The 23,792-nt window shown below is 46.6% G+C and overlaps 2 protein-coding genes across 2 annotated transcripts; both read left to right on the forward strand.

The window, feature by feature from the left end:
- LOC110257586 (olfactory receptor 10AC1-like) lies at positions 9,735-11,059 on the forward strand. Its single transcript, XM_021079022.1, has one exon. It carries the CDS (start codon positions 10,032-10,034, stop codon positions 11,007-11,009), a length of 978 nt encoding a protein of 325 aa, XP_020934681.1. The 5' UTR covers positions 9,735-10,031; the 3' UTR covers positions 11,010-11,059.
- Positions 11,061-12,634, forward strand: LOC110257587 (small integral membrane protein 15-like). The gene has a single exon (XM_021079023.1). The coding sequence runs from the start codon at positions 11,853-11,855 to the stop codon at positions 12,036-12,038; it is 186 nt and encodes a 61-aa protein (XP_020934682.1). The 5' UTR covers positions 11,061-11,852; the 3' UTR covers positions 12,039-12,634.

A 23,792-nucleotide genomic window follows, 5' to 3' on the forward strand; every position in this document is an offset into this window, starting at 1 on the left:
ACACAGAGCAAAAGCCAGTTTCTCACAGTCCCCTGCAAGGCACCTCCTGCTGGCTGCCCACAGCTTTTCTGACCTCATCCGCCACTGTTGTGTCCTCGCTTCATCCCAGCCAACTTGGCCTCCTCGTGTGCCTCAAATACACCAGACCTGACCAGCTAATTCTTTTGCCTCGAATGTTCTTCCCTCAGATATCCACATGAATCGCTTCTTTACCTTCTTCAAAATCTGCATCAAATGTCTCCTTTCTGAGTTCGTCATGGCTCAGTGGTTAATGAATCTGACTAGGAATCATGAGGTTGCAGGTTCGATCCCTGGCCTCGCGCAGTGGGTTAAGGATCCGGCATTGCCATGAGCTGTGGTGTAGGTTGCAGGCAAGGCTCGGATCCTGTGTTGCTGTGGCTGTGGCGTAGGCTGGCAGCTACAGCTCTGATTCGACCCCTAGCCTGGGAACCTCCATATGCCACAGGAGCGGCCCTAGAAAAGGCAAAAAGACAAAAAACAAATAAATAAATAAAATAAAATAAAATTGCATGTCACCCTTTCACATTTCCTGTCCTCCTTTATTTTTCCTCATTTGATTTACTTTCAAATATGCCATATCATTTACCTAATCTGGCTCCTGTCTATTTAGCTCTTCTTTCTCCCACATAAGCTCCATGAGGACAGAAATTTTTGTCTATTTTGTTCCTTGATCTGTATACCCCAGTAGATCAAAACCTGGCACATAGTAGGTACCCAGTAAACATGCGTTGAATTATTAAACCAAAGTATAAATGAATGAATAAGTGAATTGGTACAGGCAACGTCTACCGTCCTATGGCGCCGCTGCACATACACGCAGGGACTTGCCACACAATAGCCGAAGAATCAAGAGCAAGTTTTCAGCTCTCGAACTTAGAGGGACCTTGCAGAGTCTTCAAGGTCATACTCCAGAGTCAGGAGGACCTCTTGGTGGGAGCTTCCTAGTGCAGTTTTGGGGGGATCCTTGCACACATGTGAGAGTTATAAGGAAGGCAATTCATTCACGCAACTCAACAGCCAGCTCCCTGCTCTGGACACTGGACACACTAACCGACCTTAAACCCAACACCTCACCACAGGTTCTAGAACAACCCACTAGTCCAGCAGACACAGATGGGAATTGCTGTGATGACACAGGAGCATGGAACACCCTAAGGAAAGAGCGTGGCACCAATGGGACAGAGAGCATGTTGGGCAGGGGGTCGGCATGAAATAGGAAGGGTTGTTTCCCTTTGGACGGCTGCAGAGTCATTGTCTGTGGGTCAAGCCTTCCCCCCACATCTCCTACCTCGTGGAGGGATTTTTGTGGCAAGAGAATTCATCAAAGGCTGCCTTTGTTCTTGCCCTCCCTCTGGAAGGGGCCAGTATAACCTTCTCCTCGTTGTCTCCCCAACTCTCCGGAGATATGAGCACGCTAAGGTATAGCACCGACCAGACACAGCTCACCAGAGCCCGCTGTGGAAATCCCTCCGGGGGCCCTCCCCTCTGCAGCCTCCCATCCCTCCTTCTTCTCCTCTCAACCCTCCTCCTCCTCCACCGCTGACCGCTGCCGCTCTCGGGTCTGCTGTTTTCCATTTCACCTACACTCTCTCTAACCTCCAGTCACCCTGACCTGAATCTCCTCTCCACCCGTCATCTCCAAGTCACCCCTCTCGCTCTGAGCCCAGGGAAGGAGACGCCTGCGAGATAGGAGGGCAGAGGAAGAGAAGGCGACACCAGGGCAGAGCAAGGACATAAGGAAACAAGGATATTAAAATGCGTCCCAGGTAGGTTGGCTCGAAAGAGGTAACTGCTTGTGAGAGAAGCATTTATTCCCATGCCACAGCCCTCCTTAGATCAGATCCAGAGCCCCACATCAGGAAACCACGGACCACCCGGTGTTCACGGTGCTATAGCCTGTGGAACCCTTTAATCTTGGGTGGTGAGGAAGGGCGAGGCATGAGAAACAGGAGGCAGCAACAGATGCCAGGATGCTTAGGTGCTGCTTCTATTTTTCTTGAATGCCTGTGCTCAAAAGCATCTCTTCTGCCTCAGCGTCCCCGCTAAAAATAAGAGAGGTCTAGCTTCTCAAGTCAACAGATGTTTTCATGGCCAATCACATCCAATAATATCTTCTTTCTATAGAATAATATGTAGGAAGAGAAGTGAGGGAAATATGATTTCAACTCTCAGAGGCAGAATGGAACGTATTCAAGAAGATGTTACCTGTGACCACAACTCGGCTTCACAGGACATAAAAACTTGCCCACTGATGAGACCACGACAGGGGGTCTCCATTTATGCCTCCCCTTCTGGACAAAGGGCTACAGCCCCAAGTCCCAGAAACAGGACCTCCCCTTGAAGAAGAGCTAGGCTCCCATCAGAGTCCATCCTTGGGGGTGGCTGAATCCTGTGCATTCTCTCTTATTTCACTGAGTAATTTGATGCTCTTTCTTAGCAACCACAGGAGTCTTTCTAGAAACTTGAGGGTAAAGATTGTGGGGAGAGTATCTCATTAGAAAAAGGTCCTGCAGCCAAAATTATGCACAGCGATGGGTTTGCGGGTGATGGGTTTTTTGAGGTGCCCCTGGCTTTCTGAGATATGCTCCAAAGAGATCAGCAACCGTCTCTCCCGGAAGGCAGCTGGCCCAGGAAATGAACATTTTTTCTTTACCAGGGCTTTTTTTTTTCTCTTTATTTTTTCTTTTTCATGTTAATGAATCGTGGAAACACCCTGCCAGAGCTGAGGTCACCCTTTACTTCTCTTTCTCAGCCTCACGGGCGGCACATGGAAGTTCCCAGGCTAGGGATCAAATCCGAGCCACAGCTGCAGCAGCACTGGATCCTTAACTGACTGTGTCAGGCAGGGGATGGAACGTGCACCTCCTCAGAGACAATGCTGGATCCTTAACCTGCTGCACCACAAAGGGAACTCCTAAGATAGCCTCGATTTTCTCATCCATGCGGCCAACTTGCCCCACTGCTCAGTTACAGCTCAGTCTATGGCCGAAAAGAAACAGTGTCTACTGAGTTTTTGTTTATTAGTTAGTTGGTTTTTGTATATATATATTTTTTCTTTTTATGGCTGCACCTGTGGCATATGGAAGTTCCTGGGCTAGGGAATGAATCGGAGCTGTAGCTGGTAGGTCTACGCCACAGCAAGGCTGGATCCGAGCTGCATCTTCAACTTATGCTGCAGCCTGCGGCAACGCTGGATTTTTAACCCACTGATCAAGGCCAGGGATCCAACCCCTGTCCTCATGGACGCTAGGTTGGGTTCTTCATCTGCTGAGCCACAGCAGGAACTCCTCTTTTGAGTTTTTTGGGGGAACCCTCTTTGCTATTTTGTAGCACGAGATGCAGTTAGAAATGAAAAGTATTTTCAAACCTACTAAAACCAAAGTAAACTTTCGGAACAAATTAAATTCTTTATAAAGCAAAAACGCAAATATTTACTGAAGTAGATAAAGTTAACCGACCTTCAGTCCTGGAATACTTTTCAAAATGTAACCGCACAATGATCATGCATTTATGTGAGATAAAGTTGAATTTTGCAGTCCTGGAACTGGGACAGTCTCTTCGCCAGACAATTTTGATGTGGAAGATTAAAGTACTTGTGTTTGAAGCACATGCCTTTTCCTCTGGCGGAAGCCTGGGTCAGAGATACTCGTTTAAATGGATGCTGCTTCATTCAAGCAGAGCGTTTCTTTAAAAGCATAAAGGCAGAGAGCCAGCTCTAAAATCAGCAGGACTCCTAGATTTGTATGGTTCAGAGCTCCTCTCCAGATGAAAATAAAAGGGAGCAGGAAGCCTGAAATGACACCTTACTCAAAGTTCTAATCCCGCAATTGATTTTTGGAGAAAAGAGTGGCACCTATTCGGGGAGCTCTTAACACAAGTACACACATTGTCATAATTCTGAATTGTCAGGAAACTTTAGGACATATTGGCCAAATTGCAAAACTGAAGGTAACATATTGACCCAGAGCTAAGAACTAAAAGATTACGCATAAAACCATCATTTTAAGAAGGGTTCCAGAGCAGACACAGGAAATATCAAGGGCATTTCATTTTTATAACGTGTAGGATCACTAAATACTTCAGAAACCACCATAAAAAGGGAAAAGCAAAAATGTTTGTGTAAGGAAAACATTCCATATTAAATCTACTTAAATGCTTTTAGCGGATAAAGAGGCCAACAAGAAACGAGCAAAGACTTCTATTTAGACTTTCAAACGCCTTTGACAAGCTTTCTTACCAAATTTAGTCATAGGGACTCATAGACTGCTTTATCATGTAAAAGAAACAGTTCACAAGACAGAAACACCAGGCCTGAAAAGAGGCTCAGGCTGAGATCATAAATGGTTGAAGAGGGAGCAGAGTGAAATCCATATAACCAAAAATAGCATTTAGCTCCTCTAAGTAAAGCAATTCCCAAACTGATAAGAAAACCTTGAAAGATGTAAGACTGCCTGACAGAGCAAGAAAAAAGGTAAATAAGTTTTAATTCAAGGGATTTTATTTCAGAACACAAATCTAAATCTGAAACATATAATAAGGCAAATACGCGTTAGTGAGTTTCCAGTTATCTGTCATAAACCAAGGAAAAGGCCAAGGTCATAGGAAAAGGAGTCGTTAGAGTGGGTACAGTTGTCAGCCCCTCTGCAGGTGGAGCCCAAAGGCTAACATGATACCGTGGAAGATGGGTTATCACACGATGGGATTAATAACTATCTCACTTTGTACCCAGGACTGTGCTGCAAGCTTCCTTTGCAACATGCCTATGAATCAGGCACCATTATCTCCATGTAGCCACAAGGAGACTGAGAATTAGGGAAACTTAGAACATCACCCCCAAGTAACGCGGCTAGTATGTGGCTGAGCCAGGACCCAAAGATGGCTTCGTCCATAATCTACATAGTCTTAGAAAGACAATAGGAAACCAAGGAGAAAAAAGTGGAAAAGACAGAGAGAGGGGCAGATGATGAAAATAATGAGTATTTATAGATAGGTAGTAGGATGTGCGTGTGGAGAGGGAGAGAGAGAGAGAGACTTATCTGTATCCATCTCTACTTTTCTCCCCAAGAGTCTCCTAAATCCAGAATATGATGTGTATCTTTGCTTCTTGGACCCCAGAAGGCACCTGAAAAAGCACACTCAAGGAGTGAGCAGATTTTCACGGTGGGACAATGAATACTCAGAGGAAGTGTGATCTAAGCCTGCCAGCATGAAGGATAGAGATGGGAATGCTTTTGAGTCTTTTTGTGCACCTACTATGCCGGGGGTTTTGCACTAGTTTTTAACCTGTTCTCTCACATCCCTTTTTTGTTATCCCCATTCAACCCGGAGGAGGCAAGGTTTGGGAAGCATTAATTACCTTGTGACCATCCCAAATCAAAGCACAAAGCAAAAATTTAGCACCTATCAAAGCACAAAGCAAAAATTTAGCACCTATCAAAGCACAAAGCAAAAATTTAGACTCTGGAGACACTTTCTATTTCACTGAGGATTAAGGAAAAGAAAAATATTTTCTGAATGCATCGTATGTGTTTTCCCTACAAAGAACTGGATGAAAATAGATTTCAGAATCATTTGTGCAAATTTATAGATAGATGCTCATAACAGTCAAATTAGGGACATGCAGGCCTATCTACAGTTCTAAATTTAACTGCTCATGGGACCATGATCTGATTTTTCTGTGACCTCTCCTCTGATGTTTTTGTAAACAATGATACTAGATCAATAGGCTTAGATCTACTCCGGAAGTCAATTCTGGCAGAAATAGAACCATCAACCAGGAGCTGTGAGTGCAGCGCTACTGCCCACAGTTAGTGGTGAGGTCTCAGGCTGGTTTTATGACCTGCTGGATCTGGACCATCTGATCTTCAGGGTCAGCATGCTATGGAGTCCTCAAGACCTGGGGGGGGGGGCCTGACCTACGGGATGCCCTTCAAATCTCCCTGTTCCACAATTTCTCCTTAGAAGCGCTTTGACTGACTGGTAAAATGACTGATTTAAGAAATCATTATTACAGATCATTTTTTTTTTTTACTTTTAATGCTCTTATTCATTTGTTTCTATTTCATTGCACTAATTTTCTATTTTAGTATATCCTTTGCAGCTCCTTTCTGCGTTTATTTTCTCTAACCTCTTTAGTTGAATGCTTTGATCATTATTTATCCCTCTGACTTCTCTTCAAATGAATTTAAGTTTACACATTTCCTTTACTGCTTGAGCAATATATTTCAAAAAAAAAAGAAAACTATTTAGTATTACAGATCATTTTAATGATTCTGCACAGCCAAAATCAAATCCCAGATCCACAGCCCCGGCCCAGAAAGGCTTTCAGCCACATCTAGATGTCCTGGGCCCTCAGCCAACCATTAATCTGTGGGCGCTCCATGGAGCCTTTACACAATTAGGAAAACAGATCTGTCAGAACAATTACAAGAGTAATGATGAGTGTCAAAGCTAAGGAGAAATTATTTTTACTATTTTTTATTTAATGATTTTTTTTTTCATTACAGCTGGTTTACAGTGTTCTGTCAATTTTCTACTATACGGCATGGTGACCCAGTTATACATACATGTATACATGCTTTTTTTTCTCCCATTATCATGCTCCATCCTAAGTGACCAGACATGGTTCCCAGGGCTACACAGCAGGATCTCATTGCTAATCCATTCCAAAGGCAATCGTCTGCATCTATTAACCCCAAGCTCCCCATCCATCCCACTCCCTCTCCCTCCCTCTTGGCAACCACAGCTCTATTCTCCAAGTCCATGATTTTCTTTTCTGTGGAAAGATTCATTTCTGCTGTATATTAGATTCCAGATATAAGTGATATCATACATATTTGTCTTTTTCTGACTTACTTCACTCAGTATGAGTCTCTAGTTCCTTCCATGTTGCTGCAAATGGCATTATTTTGTTCTTTTTTATGGCTGAGTAGTATTCCATTGTGTATATATACCACATCTTCTTAATCCTGCTACCTTGGAAATGTTAGCAAAGGGAAATCTGAGGACAGAAATGCCTAGGAGATTGCAGGTCATTTCTGGGCAGGGGAAGGTAGGAGATGTGGGAGAAGGGAGTGGGTGTGTCTTATGTGAGAAGGGTTTTTAGGCGAGTGATAAGTAAGGAAGACAGTATAGTTGATGACATCATGGACTAGCAGGGACTAGATTGCTTGAGTGAAAACCCGGCTTTATCACTGATGAGCTTCCTGACACTGAATTCCCTTGGCCTCAATTTCCTCACTTGTATGGTAGGTGTAATAAGAGTCCACATACTTCATTAGACGGTGCTAGGCTGGGACTAAGTGAGTTAAATGCATAAAGTCCTTACGAGCATTTGCCAGATGCTCTCCTAAGTGTAGCCATATTGTTGGTGTTATTAAGCACATGGAAGACGGAGAATTCAGCTCTTCTGGCGCTGGAGGAGGAAGGTGACTAAGGCAGGCCTCACAGTGTGTTCCCTCTGTAACTTCTCCCACTGGGCTGGAGACTTTTTTTCTTTCTTTCTTTCTTTGTCCTTTTTTTTTTTTTGTCATTTTTTTAGGGCCACACCCATGGCATGTAGAAGTTCCCAGGCTAGGAGTCGAATCGGAGCTGCAGCTGCCAGCTGCCACAGATCCAAGCCGCGTCTGTGACCTACACCACAGTTCATGGCAACGCCCGGATCCTTAACCCACTGAGTGAAGGCTGGGATCGAACATGCATTCTCATGGTATTAGTCTGGTATGTAACCGCTGAGCCACAACAGGAACTCCTGGAGCCTGGTTTTATATAGGCTACATTATTGAAGTTGTAAAAGTATCTATTCCCCTTCTCCCTCTCAGGGAAAAGACACATCTCACATGCACTCCTAGTTTGTGACACACATGTGACAACTCAGCCTAAAAAACTCCAGACAACATAGGAATACGCCTCAGTCTCCTTTCGACTGACTCGAGCGATCTGGCTGGCTTTCTAGGGTCTTGTTTGTCACCGTGATACACACCTTGAACTTAGAGTTACTGATGCCACCGTCCAGCCTGTCTTGTCATCTCCATTTCTGTGAGGTTTGAATGTGAAGGAAAAAGAAACTGGATTTTTTGTGTTTCTCTGCCTCCCCACCCACCTCTGCTTCTCTAAGGCAAGGAAAAGGCAGAAGGAAAGAACCAAAGGGAAGCAAAGCCAGAGAAAGAGAGCTCGCCTGGTGACTTGACAGCTTTGTCCTGCCTGAACCTTCCGGACAGTCAGGCTTCTCTCTCTCGGTCACACCCACAGCTACAACACCTGGCAGAAGAGGCACTGGACGCAGGTTTGTTACATTTAACTGACTTGGGGTGGGGGGGGACGATGGGAAATGAGTCCACATTCCTTAGACCCACCCACCCACAACCCCACCCTATTCCTCCTCCCTAACCACACAAACCTCTGTGGGGCATTCCCCTGGATGATAAAAAAGAACACAGGTGGACACTGACAAATAGAAAGCCTGAGAACGCTCCTCAAAAAAGAGCACTAATAGCCAAAATTGAGCAGTTTGCCCTCCTTCTCGTTCCTGCATCAAATTTACCAACTGCCCGTGGCCCAGCTTTCTTGCACTTGCACTTGCACTAGCTCCACTGATGACACGCAGTGACTCAGAGTCCCTAAGAGGAAATCATGGTGCAGCTGACCATTGAAATTCATGTAAGCAGACACAAGGAAATAAAAAGAAATTGCATTAATAATGATCGGAAAACTCAAACGTCCTCCTCCCAGGCGACATGGCCTTGAATTCTTACCACCTCGGGTTCCCTGACCCTGGAGGTTTATAACGATTGCAGCCAACCTACATGCTGTCAATGTTTTCCAAATGTTGCCTGCAATGAGTGCCCGGATCATGCTTAGAAAGAGACTGGGTTCCGACAGCAGATCTGGCATGTGCTGCTACCTCTGAAGGACAAGTTGGAGCAGATACACAGCCTCACTTGTTCTCACGCTGACAGTGTTAGTAAGAGTGTCAGGACATACGGTTCCTGACGTGTCCAGCGAGGCCCTTCCGCTCACCATCGCCTCCTGCCCAAGTGGCTGCCTCAGTGTCAGGCCCAGATATGGGTCTCTATTTTAAAGGCTAAATCAATATGGATTGACCGATGCCAGGGACCTTTTAACCTTATATGGGGTCTTGGGAAGCTCTGGATTCAGCCTCAGGAATGCAGACTCGTTTGCTAACTTTCCAGGAGCTGTTAAGCCCTTCATCCTGCCCCTCCCCGGCGTTCGCTTTTCCTCTTTAAAATCATGATATCATATGAGATGACGGCTAAGATCCCCAACTGTGCTACGTTCTCGGGATTCTGGGTCACACCACATAAAGCACCTCAGAAGTGGCACAGTAGGGCAGGCAAGAGGAAAGAGAAGCAGAGCCTAACGCCACAATGCCTGCCTGGGGAGCAGGGGCCAAGGTGGATTAATACGGTAGCTGTATAGGACCCAGAAAATAAGTGGAGCCTGAAGAGAGGGAATTCTTTGGCTGCGGAGGGCAGGATCCATGCATTGTAAAGAAAAGCCCTAAGGGAGCGCCTGCAGCAGAAGCACAGTGGAAACGAATCTAACTAGTGTCCATGAGGATGCAAGTTCCGTCCCTGGCCTCGTTAAGGATCTGGCATTGCAGTGAGCAGCGGTGTAGGTCGCAGACATGGCTCAGATCTAGGGTTGCTGTGGCTGCGGTGCAGGCCGGCAGCTGTAGCTCCGATTGGACCCCTAGCCTGGGAACCTCCATGTGCCGATGGGAAAGATCAAGCTGAGAAAACAGCTATAGGAAATCTAGTCCAGGCAGGAAAAAAGTGCACCATTTTTCAGAACAAGTTAATAAGATGTCCCTCATGGGGAGGGGCCTGGGATTGGACCTGTAAAGCCTCCCGGCTCTGGGCAGCCCTTCTCCCTCCCACCCTCTAAGCTCCACCCAGCCCCTTCTTCCTCAGCAGAGCCAGAGGATCCACAGCCCGCACACTCTCCCTTCCCCCGTTTCTTCTCTACAGGCGCCTCTGGGCAGCCGGTGCATGGACAGCCCCAGCAATGCCACCATGCCCTGTGGCTTTCTCCTTCAGGGCTTTGCTGAGTTCCCACATCTGAGGCCTGTGCTCTTCCTGCTGCTGTTGGCGGTGCACCTGGCCACCCTGAGTGGGAACCTGCTCATCCTGGTGGCCGTGGCCTCGGTGCCCAGCAGGCCACCCATGCTACTCTTCCTGTGCCAGCTGTCAGCCATCGAGCTCTGCTACACGCTGGTGGTGGTGCCCCGCTCTCTGGCGGACCTGGCCTCTCCAAGTCTTGGCCTAGGCAGCCCCATCTCCTTCCTGGGCTGCGCTGTTCAGATGCAGATGTTCGTGGGGCTGGGTGGCTCCGAGTGCTTCTTACTGGCTGCCATGGCTTATGACCGGTATGTGGCCATCTGCCACCCGCTGCGTTATGCAGCTGTAGTGACCCCCGGGCTGTGTGCACGGCTGGCCCTGGTCTGCTGCCTCGGGGGACTGGCGGTGTCCGTGGGGCTCACGGTGGCTGTTTTTCACCTGCCTTTCTGCGGCTCCCGCCTGCTAGTGCATTTCTTCTGCGATATCACAGCGCTGCTGCACTTGGCCTGCACGCAGAGCTACGTGGAGGAGCTGCCCCTGCTCGGGGCCTGCCTGGTGTTGGTGCTGCTGCCCTCGGTGCTCATCCTGGCCTCCTATGGTGCCATCGCCGCCGCCCTGCGCCGCCTGCACTCCCGGCAGGGCCGGCACAAGGCCGCCTCCACCTGCGCCTCGCACCTGGCTGTCACCTTCCTCCACTACGGCTGCGCCACCTTCATGTACGTGCGGCCCAAGGCCAGCTACTCGCCGCGGCAGGACCGCACACTGGCTCTTGTCTACACCAACGTCACGCCGCTGCTCTACCCGCTCATCTACAGCCTGCGCAACCGTGAGATCACTACCGCCATCCGCAGGGTGCTGGGGCGGTGGCGGCCCTGCCGAGCCCAGGGTCAGGGTGTGTGTGAGCCTTGACAGCAGGCAGAGACCTGGCCGGAGCAGGCAGCTCTGCTCCCTGAAGTTTCCCCCATCCGGACGAGTCTGCATTGGGAACACCCCTGGGGACCTCAAGAACTGGATACGGGAAAGAGAATCCGGAAAAGGATCCACAGAAAGCGAGTCTCTGGGCAGTGGCCCCATCCTCTGCCCCTCCCTTGAAGAAGAGCCAAAGGCAGTGTGGACTAGAACCCTAGACTTCCATTCAGGGGCTCAATGAGCTCCTGCTGAGCTCTTGCCATGTACTGGGCCTGGGCAAGGCGGTGACAAGGGCAGCGCAACGCCTGCCTCAGGGAGCTTAGAGAAGGCAAAGAAGGGCAGATGTGGGGAGCAAAGAGGTCATGGATGGAGTGGCTTAGGCCAGACTTGTCAAGGGAAGAGGGAGTCAAGGAAAGCTGCCTGGGGGACAAAGGTGGCTCATGGAGAACTGTGGGCTGGGGAGAGGGCGACCAGGTGAAGAGTCAAGAACGCCCCAAATGGAGGGGGAGTGGGGGGTCGGACCTCAAGATTCCAGGCATGATGTAGGGGAGGCTGGTGGCGCCCGATGCCCTGGTCTTGCCCCCATGCCCAGCGGTTGCGGATACTGCGCCCGCTACGCCAGGTTTTGCGGGGACGACCCTGCATACCCGGAGACTGCCTGCTGTACAAGCCCCACCGGGCTGGCGCTCCTAGAGGCGGAGGGTCGGCCTTTTCAACCCAACCAGGAGGTAAAATTAAGCCTTCTCTCAGAAGCGTATGACGACCACTAAGGGTCATCTGACATTGTGATTGGTTGATAATCCCAGGACAAAATTACTGCGCAAGCATAAGACGGCTGCACAGATGTTTGATATAAAAGCTTGGGCGGAGTGTGCTGTAGAAGGGGCTGCAAAGGACCCACATGGCTTCCTTACAACAGGTATGGTGGCCCTCACGCCACTGTTTCTGGCCAGCACTGCACCGTCCTGGGAATTGGCCAAGATGGTCGAGGCCAGGGAAAAGGAGCAAAAGAAGCAACAAAAATGTTAAGAAAATATTGCAAAAGCTAAACGACTAAAAAAAGATTGAAGGAATGAACAGGCTCTGCAACTGGATGAAAATAGTTTGGAAAATTATGCAGCTTTGGAAGGCCCATTAAGGTTCTTTTCCGGACCTTATGACAGGATTATGCAGTGAACGAAGTCTGAGCATATGGAAGAATCATGTTGGTTCTCACCTGTACTATAGCATCTTACTGTAGGCTTTGGTGCGGAAGTCTCTTGACAGTTATTGTAAATTGGCATTTACGCTACCAAGTCTTTTTTAGTCATTTGCCTTTTTGCAGCTTACGTACTAAAATGAAAGCATCCTGTGGATAAAAATGACTTGAGAATGTGAACTCTATTCAAACCATGGCTGAAAACGGGCAGGTGTTCTGGACAAAGGAAGTTAAAAACGTAAAAATCAGAACTGTCCTGAGATAAAAAGTGTGTGCTTTAGCTGAAAAGAGATACAGTATATTATTTACATCTTTTATCGTAATTGTTTATTTCTTGGAATAGAATCATTTCTGGTTTTCTCAGAGCAAAATAATATTCAATGAGTATTTCTATTTCCTGCATTTTTCTCATTTTGGCTTTTGAGATACTGGCAATTATTAAACGTTCTGCATTTTTTTCAATCTAATTTTATACAGAATTTCTCTTATTATCCTAACTATGTAGAATAACACTGGATATAACAATTTTTGTACTTATGAACGCTGCCATTTTCCCAGAAGTGACTTGCTGAGTAGAGTAACACTGTGATTTAAAGCTTGCAGTAAAAAGGCCAAACTTACTCTCACTCGGGCTAAGTAGAAGTGTGAAGTAGTTAAAATGTCTGATCAGGAGTTCCCATCGTGGCTCAGTGGTTAACAATCTCGACTGGCATCTATGAGGATGCGGATCCCTGGCCTCGCTCAGTGGGTTAAGGATCCAGCGTTGCTGGGAGCTGTGGTGTAGGTCGCAGACGTGGCTTGGATCCAGCGTTGCTGTGGCTGTGGTGTAGGCCGGCGGCTACAGCTCCGATTAGACCCCTAGCCTGGGAACTTCCATATGCTGCGAGTGCAAACCTGAAAAAGACAAAAACAAACAAAAAAAAACCCCACATCCTCTGGATACTAGTTGGATTCTGAACCTGCTGAGCCACAACAGGAACTCCTAAATGACTTTTTTTTAAAATTGCCTGTTCCTCCAAACGGAATATAAAGCCTATGAAAATTGTCTGCTTTACTCACCATGATCTTCCCTGGGCCTAAACGGTGTTCGTCATGGAGTAGCTCCTCACTACTGAGTAGCAGTAAATTGTTAAAGAAATGAGTGAACACATGTTATGTTATAAGAGCATTTACGTATAAACACACACAGAGTATCATGTGTGTATTAGCATGCGTGTGTGCTTCTTCTGCATGTCCTATAATTTTACACGCACACACACACACACACACACACACACTGGCAAGCATATTAAGAGTCTGGGGAACTGGGGAGGGGGCAGATTTTACTTTTCTTGACTACTTTCCTTAAATACACGTACGTATTATTTATTGAACAAGTGCTTCCAAATAAAAATAAATGCTAGGCGGAGAAAAAAGAATGCAGAGAGGAGAGGTTTTTTTTTTTTTTTTTTTTTTTTTTTTTTCTCCTAAAAGAGCAATTAAAACATAGAAGAAAATGTGAGAGAGCATGGTGTCATGGAAACCAAGGAAAGAGAATTTCCAGGATGGAGTGAGCAACAGTGCCAAAGGAGATGCCTGTTTCTGAAATAATATGATACTGAAGACAAAGATGAATTTAGAGGGATGATGCCTAATCCAGCCCAATGAGCGTCAAGCTCACCTGTACCAACCTCAGCAAAGCATGTGCAAAGGGCCAGCAGCCAGGCACCCAGCACACCCACTTCCAGAAGTGCTGTCTAGCCAGAGATCATACAAGGACTGCCTGGCCCCAGCCAGTTCTGAAGAAACGTGGAGAACCAACTCAAATCATGTTTAATCACCTGCCAGAGTAGAAAGTAACATTGGCTTTGTTTTAAATGCTGAAATCTTTAACACCGTTTCAAGACCTGTACCTGTGATTTGTTTTCCTCCAGGATGGTAAGGTGGCAGACACAGAGACACCTCCCTTTGAGAGAAGAGTTTGTTTAGTTCTAGCGAGAGAAGGGGGCAGGCCACACCACACGGGGCCCATGGAGAAGCACTGGGTCAGTCGGGAGGCAGAAGGACAGAGGGGAGGGCGTGGCTCTCAGCCGCTATTGTGGTTTCTGAGGGAGTAATGGATGAGGCAGCGTAGGGGAGCTTGAGGATGCTTCGGATGGGATAGTTTGAATAACTGCTAGGCTCTGGGCCATAGGAGGGGTCTCTAGCTGTCCAGTCTAGTGGACCTGGCCCTGGGGTGACAGGGCAGGGAAGATGGTGGCTTGGTGCCTGAGTGTTAGACATAGGATGTCATTGGGATGTGGGCTTTGGAATCATTGGTTTGCCTGTGAAAACTGTCCTCAGATGGAATTTGGTTTGCGAGGTCTAGGAATTAGCCAGCTCTGGGAGGAATGGTCTATTCCCCACCAGCAAGGCCTCCAAGATGTCAAACATCATACAGTATAGAGGGTTTTAAAAACATGATGATTTTGTTTTATTTCACAAGTGACTGAAATTACCTGATACTGAAGCCAGAGGCTTCATCAGACTCTACAGATGATACATGAGACAGTGTGTGTGGAACAAAACATTTCTTTAGCCTTTCAGCAGGACCTTCATAGATTCTTTTACATACATAGCTATCTTTGTTTTCTTCTTTTTTTTTTTTTTTTTTTTTTTTTTTTTTTTGTCTTTTTGCCATTTCTTGGGCCGCTCCCACGGCATATGGAGGTTCCCAGGCTAGGGGTCTAATCAGAGCTCTAGCCGCTGGCCTACACCTCAGCCACAGGAACTCAGGATCCGAGCCACATCTGCAACCTACACCACAGCTCACGGCAACACCGGATCCTTAACCCACTGAGCAAACCCAGGGATTGAACCTGCAACCTCATGGTTCCTAGTTGGATTCGTTAACCACTGAGCCACGACAAGAACTCCAGTACGTAGCTATCTTTGTACAGCAGATCCCATCACGGCAAGTACCCCAGTTGCTACGGCTGGAAGGAAGTGCTACATGGGGATGCAGTCCGTCCCTCCCAGATTCTTCTCTCCACCACCTCCTCGTACCTGTCCACACTCATTTCTTTGCTCTGAGCCTCTCAGTCCCTTTGGCTCCTGACTTCTCCCATTCGTCAGTTGCTCCAAGCTCCCCTGCTTCCCTTCAAAACCAAGGTCTCTTGGACTCAGTCTTTAATTACTGGAACCAGTGCTCTCAACTCCCATGTCTCTGCATTCTATACACCCCAGCTGACAAATCTTAATACTCCCCTCACTTCTCACATAATTTGTGAGAGTGCAGTACTGTTGGTGTCAGTGCCACTGGAATTTCATCAGGTCTGAACTCAGCTGGAAATTATCCTCCACCCAGCAATACCCCGAGATCACAGCTTCCTCACTTAGCTGAACCCTATAATCACCTGGAGAACTTTAAAAATACTGTTTTTTAAAGTTACCAAGGGGAAGGGGAAGGGAGTGGGATGGACCAGGAGTTTGGGGTTAGTAGCTGCACACTATTGCTCTTGAAGTGGGTAAGCATTGAGATCCTGCTGTGTAGCACAGGGAACTAGTCACTCGTGATGGAACATGATGGAGGATAATGTGAGAAAAAGAGCGTGTGTGTGTGTGTGTGTGCGCACGCGCGCTTATGACTGGATCCCTCTGCTGTACAGCAGAAATTGACAGAACATTGTAAATGAACTATAATAAAAAATTAAAACAAATGAATAAAAGGATAAATAAATAAATAGAAATACTGATGTCTGGCCCGAACCCTAGAGATTTAGACTGAATTGGTCTTGGTCAAGTTCAGACATTGGAGTTTTTTTTCAATTTACGTATTTTTATTTTTTTTCCATTATAGCTGATTTACAGTATTCTGTCAATTTTCTACTGTACAGCAAATTGACCCAGTCACGCATACACACATACATTTTTTTTCCCACATTATCCTCCATCCTGCTCCATCACAAGTGACTAGATATAGTTCCCAGGGCCAGACAGCATCGGGATTTTTAAAAGCTCCCATTAGATGCTTCTGAGGGGCAGCCTTCTCTCTCAGTAACACCTACCCTTCCCCATGGAAAAGGTTGACATCCTCCTCCTTAAATGTCACCCTTCCACTTGGGCTTCAGATTCCATCTTTACCCGTCTCCCTCAGAGAGTTTTACATCGTTTACTGCTATTTCTGGAGCATGTAGCTTAAGCTCAGGCACATAGACTCCTTTACGATAGAAAAGTTCCAATGACTCAGATGACACAGGTCCTTTTCCTTGAAGTGGAACGTTCCCAATGAGGTGGTGGCAACTAGATTGCTAAAAACGAGCGGTTTCTAGTCAATAAACCCCTCCCCAGGTCGGGGAGGTAAAGGATGAGCTGGTTAGAAGGGGGCAGAGGGAGGGAACTAGAATAGAACAGAGTCCTCCAGAAAAGATTTTTTTAAAAAAAGAAGTAAACATGGAAGATTCTTATTAAATCTTCAGTGAAATTTCCCTACCAATGAGACAGTCTCCGGCATCTAAACTAAGCCCCGTGCAACAGGCACATGAAAGGAAGCTCAGTATCTCTAACCATCAGGGACATGCAAATCCTTGAGTCCTCACCTCACACTTGTCTGAATGGCTATTATCGAAAAGACAACGAAGAACACGTGTTGGCAAAAAAGGTGGAAAAAAAGGAACCCTCTTGCACTGTTGGTGGGAGTGTAAATTGGTGCAACCACTATGGAAAACACTAAGGAACTGCCTCGAGAAATTAGTAATAGAGGGAGTTCCCCTCCTGGCGCAGCGGAAATGAACCTGACTAGGATCCATGAGGAGAACGATTCCATCCCTGCCTCGATCTGTGTGTTAAGGATCCGGCGTTGCCATGGGCTGTGGTGTAGGTCACAGACGCGACTCGGATCTGGTGTGGCTGGGGTGTAGACCAGCAGCTACAGCTCCGATTAGACCCCTAGCCTGGGAATTTCCATATGCCGAGGGTGAGGCCCTAAAAAGACAAAAGACCAAAACAAAACAAAACAAAAAGTCTCTTGGGCTGGAATCTGCCCTCTTCAGCTCCACAGAACAAGACCTCAAAAGTTTGCTGCGCTTATAGCAAAGCTTGAGCATCAGTTCTAACCAGAGACACTTCTAAAAAGGTATTTTCAAAACATCTCTTCCAAAATCCCAAAGGCGGCATAAAACACTTCGGTTTGAGGCAGAGAAGTGCTGGAACAGCTTGTGTTTTGCAAGAGAGAAAACTAAGAAAATTTTGAGTTTACAAGGCTCAACAGGATGGAAGTAAATGTGTGAGGGGGAAAAAAATTTCTATTTGGAATCTTGGTTTGACTAGGACCTTTCTTCTAAAATGTTGAAAGTATTTTAAACATAAAAATACTATTGGTTGAGGGCTCACATGGTCTAGACATTGTGCTGGGGGCTTCACATGGATTCTCTCCTTTGATTCGCACCAGAGCCCCGTGAGGTGGACACTGTCATTCTCTCCCTTTTACACGTGGAGAAACTGAGGCAAAAGACACTTGCCCAGGGTCATCAATGCACAGGGTGGGGAGCCAGGATGCTGAAGCCAGCATTTGGGGTTAGGCACCTACACCCTTAGCCACTAGGCTTTGCTGCCTCTGGCCATGAGGTGTTCTGCTAAGTAGGTAAGACCACCTCTGCTACGGAGAGTGCATTTGACACTTTGAACGTCTTGGGGAAACGGTCCCAGCCAGAAAGAGATTCCCAGCTTGCAGACCACCAGATCTCACATCTCTTGTGTTCTGGAAACTAAGAAGCACTGGCTCCTTGAACATCGTGAATGCTCAGGGTATAAGCAGAAAATGACTTTATTCCTTTTCGCCTCCATACCCTCGAGCCTGCACTGCGGAGCACCCGGCATCTAAATCCACAATACGGAGGTGGAGGCAGGACGGCCCAAGAGGGAGAAGACGTGCTCACCCTCTCCCACAAACACATCAAAAAACACATCTGCACGTAAAACGATGCCCACGGAACATCCACTGAATGCTGGCAGAAGAACCCAAACCTGCAAAAAGGGCAAGACACTCTTGACATAACAGGATAGAAGAAAAGGAAAAAAGAGAAAAGGAATCAGGATGGGACTAGCACTCCCATGAGGGAGCCGTGAAGGAGAAAAGGAACTCACACCCTGGGAAGCCACCTGACGAATGGAAAGATCAGCCGAGTCGGAGGGATCCCCAAGACACCCGAGAAAAGCACAGCAGCAGGTCTGAGAACCAAAAAGCAGAGAGATGCACGGAGCATCTGAACCACTGGCACAGACGCCACAGCCCGAGATGCTCGGGTGGGGGCTGGGCGCTGAGACTTGGGCTCTGGAGGTCAGTCCGTGGGAGCTGGCTGGGGTCCGAGGTGAGGAGACAGCCTCAGGAACTAGGGAGCAGTGCGCCATGGACGGGGGAAGTGGTACACTAAGGGCTGGGGAGGGGAAAGCCAGGGCACAGGGGCCCCGGGAGAAGGTCAGGACCCGCAGGAGAGACAAGAGGCCATTGTTGGGGAGGGGAGAAGAGGAAGGGGGGCCACCATAGAAAACTCTTTGCACCCCAGCGTCCACGCGTGCCTGCTGGCTGGCAGAGAGCAGACCATTCCCATCCGGGCACACCCGCGCAGACCCGCCTCACCAAGCCCGCGGTGCCTGGGGTGCCCACCCCATGGAGCCATCCTGCCAGACCCACCATGATCTACTTGCCCACCCACGCAAAGCCGCCCTGCCAGGCCCACCAAGCTCCAGGTGCCCACACCCTCCCATGTGGATCCACCCCGCCACGCCCAGCACTCTCGGGGCAACTGAGCCTGAGCCTTTGCGTGGAGCCGACCCACCAGGCCACCGCACTCTGCTCACTGGCCCCCGCAGAACCGCGCCGCCAGGCCCAGCAAGCTATACACACCCGCGCATGCAGAGCCGCCCCGCCAGGCCTGCTGCGCTCAGGGCACGCATGCCCATGAGTGGAGCTGCCCCACCAGGCCCACCATGCTCTACACGCCCCCGCCCACCTGGGCGAAACCACCCCGCCAGGCCCACTGCACTCCACATGCCCACCCACCAGGCCCACCGTGCCCTACGTGCCTGCGCCCTGTGCCAAATTACAGTTTGGCTTCCCCAAATTCACGGAAAAAGAAAAACACCAGCAAGATGAAGAAGCTCGGAAACCATTCCCAGGTAATGCGACAGGAGAATTCCCCTAAAGTAGTCAACAGTGAAACAGACCTCTGCAGTCTGACAGACTCTGAGTTCAAAAGGGGGACAGTGAAAACGCTGAAGGAATTGGGAAAGGACATGAACAGTACAGCAGATTCCCTCAGAAAGGAACTAGAAAATATAAGGAGGAGACAAGAAAAACTAGAAAATTCATTTGCAGAGCCACAAACTGAGCTTGAGGCAATAAAGAGCAGAATGAATAATGCAGAGGAACAAATTAGTGACGTGGAAGATAAAATAATAGAAATCACCCAGTCAGGACAGCAGACAGAAAACCAAATGCAAAAACATGAAAGCAATATAAGAGATCCATGGGATAATATAAAGCAGGCCAATCTACGCATAATAGGAATTCCAGAAGGAAGAGAAGAAGAAAAGGGGATTGAAAATATATGTGAAGAAATTGTGGCTGAAAACCTTCCAAATCTAAAGCATACGGATATCAAGACACAGGAAGCACAGAGGACCCCAAACAAGCTGAACCCAAACAGGCCCACACCAAGACATAGTATAATGAAAATGGCAAAAATTAAAGATGAAGAAAGGATTCTCAAGGCAGCAAGAGAAAACCAAAGTGTTATTTATAAGGGAACCCCCATAAGGCTATTAGCTGATTTCTCTACAGAAACACTACAGGCCAGAAGGGAATGGCAAGATATATTTAAAGTGCTGAAAGGAAAAAATCTGCAACCTGGAATACTCTATTTCAGCAAGAATATCATTTAAAATAGAAGGGGAAATAAAGAATTTCTCCAACAAATAAAAAGCTGTAAGAGTACAGCAATACGAAACTCATTCTAAAAGAAATACTGAAAGGGCTTCTCTAAATTAAAAAAGGAAAAAAAAAAGAGAAAAAGAGGAAGAACTAGGATGGAGGAAACCATAAATGGAAAATGGTCACTTAAATAAGCCAGCATACAGATCTAAACATATGAAGATTAAAAAAAAAAAAAAAAAAAAAAGGACCTCAAAATCATACAATGTGGACAAGGGAAGTGAGAAAATATAGATTCTTTTTTTTATTTTTAATGATGTGTTTGAACCTATATGATTATCAGGATAAAGGAAGCAGATATAGGAAGGGGTTAACATACTTAAAAAACAGGGCAACTACAAATCAAAACCAAACATTACATTCACAAAAAAGAAACGTACTCAAGCATGAAATAAATGGAAACCATCCAAGCAAAAAAAGAAAAGAAGAGAAACATAAAATCAACAGGAAAACCAGGTTTAAAATGGCAGTAAATAAACATCTATCAGTAATCACCTTAAATGTCAATGGACCGAATGCTCCAATCAAAAGACACAGAGTGGCGGAGTGGATAAAAAAGCAAAAACCTTCAATGTGCTGCCTACAAGAAACTCACCTTAGGGCAAAGGACACATATAGATTGAAAGTGAGGGGATGGGAAAAGATATTTCATGCCAATGGACAAGACAGGGAAGCAGGAGTAGCAATACTCACATCAGACAAAATAGACTTTAAAACCATTAGGAAAGACAAAGAAGGACTCTATTTAATGGTTAAAGGATCCATTCAAGAAGAGGATATTACAAACGGCAATATCTATGCCCTGCGGAGGTGCCATCATGTCTCAGCAGTTAATGAATCTGACTATGAACCATGAAGTTGCGGGTTCAATCCCCGGCCTTGCTCAGTGGGTTAAGGATCCAGTGTTGCTGTGAGCTGTGGTGTAGGTCACAGACTCGGCTCGGATCTGGCATCGCTGTGGCTGTGGTATATGCCAGCGGCTACAGCTCTGATTGTACCCCTAGCCTGGGAACCTCCACATGCTGTGGGAGTGGCCCTAGAAAAGACAAAAAAAAAAAAAAAAAAAAAAAAAAACCCAAAAAAACCTGTAGTCAAGTCTACTTTGCTGAGGCAGGATTTAATCATTCCTTTCCTCTACCCTTTAACACTCACCCATGCACGCATGTTGTCCAAAGACCATTCAGTAGTATCGCACGTTATGCCAGTAAGTTGATGTCCCAGCATCTCTATCCCAATGTGCTATATCTATATCAATAACAATTTTTAAATTTTAATTTAGAGTCATGTTAGAAAATGTTTATTGCAGACAGTTTTCAAACTACAGATGAGCGAAAAGAAAAAAGTTAAAACCTCTATAAACCTATTATCAGAGAGAACCCACGGACATTTTAAGATCATCCTTCCAGCTCTTTTTCAGTGTTTCTGTCGTTATAGACGTCTGACTCCCTCTCTGTTGTTTTTTCAATTGAGAATCATACTGAACTTACTCTTTTCTAACCTATTGTTTTCATCCAGTTACCTATCGTCTGTAACCTTCGTGCTTGGAAAAGTAGGAAAAGATGCATTTTATTAGAAAATAAACTTTTCTAATAAAGGAAGGAAAAACTTTTATTAGATGCCCACCCCCTGTGTTGTCTGCAAGGTGATGTCCAGCAGTTCTTTTTCTTTGCCCTTGATTCACCTCTATATTTATCCTAAGTCTATCTTTGGTGCGGATCAAAAGCCCCACCTGTCAGGTGTCCATCTCTCCTTCTCTTCTTCCTCATGGTACCCTCAGACTTTTTTTGCCCCTTTGCCCTCCCCTCAACTTTGGGCTCCAACTATCAGTCAAAAGGCCTCATCAGTTTTCAGGGCTTGAGGCTGGAAGAGCTTCAGGTTCTCTGAGTCCTGGGGCTTACTGGATGGGGGAAGGAGCCGAGGAGAGCCTAAGATTGTACAGGTCCTGTGCCACGGGGAGAGCATGAAATGAAACCCACCCTTCCCCGGTGCGTTGTCATTAAGATGACAAATATTCAGGATAGTTAAATTTCTACCTTGCCCACATTCATTGGTTAATTCTCGCAGAAAAACTCAAATGTGGTCCTTGCTGACAAGGTCCCTGTTTCTCTTCCTCATCTTACCAAAGATTGTGTTCTATTATTAAAGAAATGAAACTGCATCCCAACCCACTGTTTTCTCAGCTCCTTCTAGTAATTCCAGTGAAGAGATTCAAACTTTCATGGAAGATGATCAATAACTGGGAGATCAAGCTTAGAGAAAGACAGAAAACTTTTGATAGCATGAAAACACACAACTCAACATCAAGGAGCCTGTGGGAATATTTGAACGACTGTGAACTTGGGACTTCTTGATGGCTTCCTGGACATGGACGTGATGATTCTACTGAGAAATTTCAACTTTACTCACCACCCTCTGGTCATTAAAACTAGATCTGTGGGATAAGAGAAGATGCAGTCATCTACTCTTAGGAAGGAAGTCACACTCAGATTTAATTCCACTTCTCCTTTCCAATTAATCTCAAAATTATACTTCTGACCATCTCAAAACTATACTTTTGACCAAAAGTATAAATATTCTTGTCTCCTGACTCCTGCCAAAAGTCCTCAGCAATGCCATAGCCTTGAAAAGCAGTGAAAGACTCCAAATTTAAAAAGTCAGGGAAGAACTCATTAGTCTGGAAACCAGAAGGACAATTAAAAGTTGGGATAAAATGTTTTCAGAATGTTTATCCCATTGGGAACTTAGAAGCATGGGGAGCTGTGGTTGCTGAGAAGAAGCTGTGAGCAGAGGAGGTGGGGGTGCGCATGGAGAATAAGAACCACAGCAAGAGCAAGTAATTGCCCACTGGGGATTCTTAGGTTCTGAAAAATTATCAGCTAAGACTAAGTCAAACCTCCACCTCCAAGAAGAGGCAGGACAACTGCTTCAAGGAAGTCCTGAGAGATGAGCTGCCTCCCTGTCCGAAGCGAGTTCTGTGCATAAGCTCAGCTTCAAGAGTCCTCCACGGGGAAGGATGGGAGGGTGACAAAATAGATCCCAAACCTTTGGGAGCAGCCAGAACTGTCCTGGGATCCTCCACTCTGCCTCTCTCTCCGGTTGCAATTAGAAGGGCTTTGATTCTTCCTACTCAGTAGAGTCCTCAGTCTGGGCCAGTCATCCCAACAGTAGGAACAAAAGGGCTCAGTATATAAAGACATTCACTCAAAGAGCTGAAGAGTGGAAATCCACAGATAGAGGCTCTTAACTTCAAGCCATGTGGACGATGCTGGAGATCAGACAAAGCAAGAAGGTGGGATTGGCGTAAGAACCAAAGACAGACATGGACCCCTTTTCTTCTCAGGCTTGACCCCTGATCTAGTGGTGTGAGGGATTATCTCATTCTAGGAATTATCCAGGGCCAATTTTGGAAAGAAACGCATGTGTCAGAAGCCTACAAGTCTTTCAGCCTTGACCCAAGTGTTTCTCCCATTCGTTTGTTTGGTCCCTTCCCTGTTACCTTAGCCTCTGATTTTCAAGCCAGACAGAGGTCTCATTCATTGATGAGATGCATTGATTCAGTGATGTGAACACTTTGATCCCCAAGCCCAGTAACCCATATCTCATTTCCTACAGCCGCACTAGCGATGCATAAGCATGA

This window comes from Sus scrofa, chromosome 18 (genome assembly GCF_000003025.6).
Source record: "Sus scrofa isolate TJ Tabasco breed Duroc chromosome 18, Sscrofa11.1, whole genome shotgun sequence".
Classification (NCBI taxonomy): Eukaryota; Metazoa; Chordata; class Mammalia; order Artiodactyla; family Suidae; genus Sus; species Sus scrofa.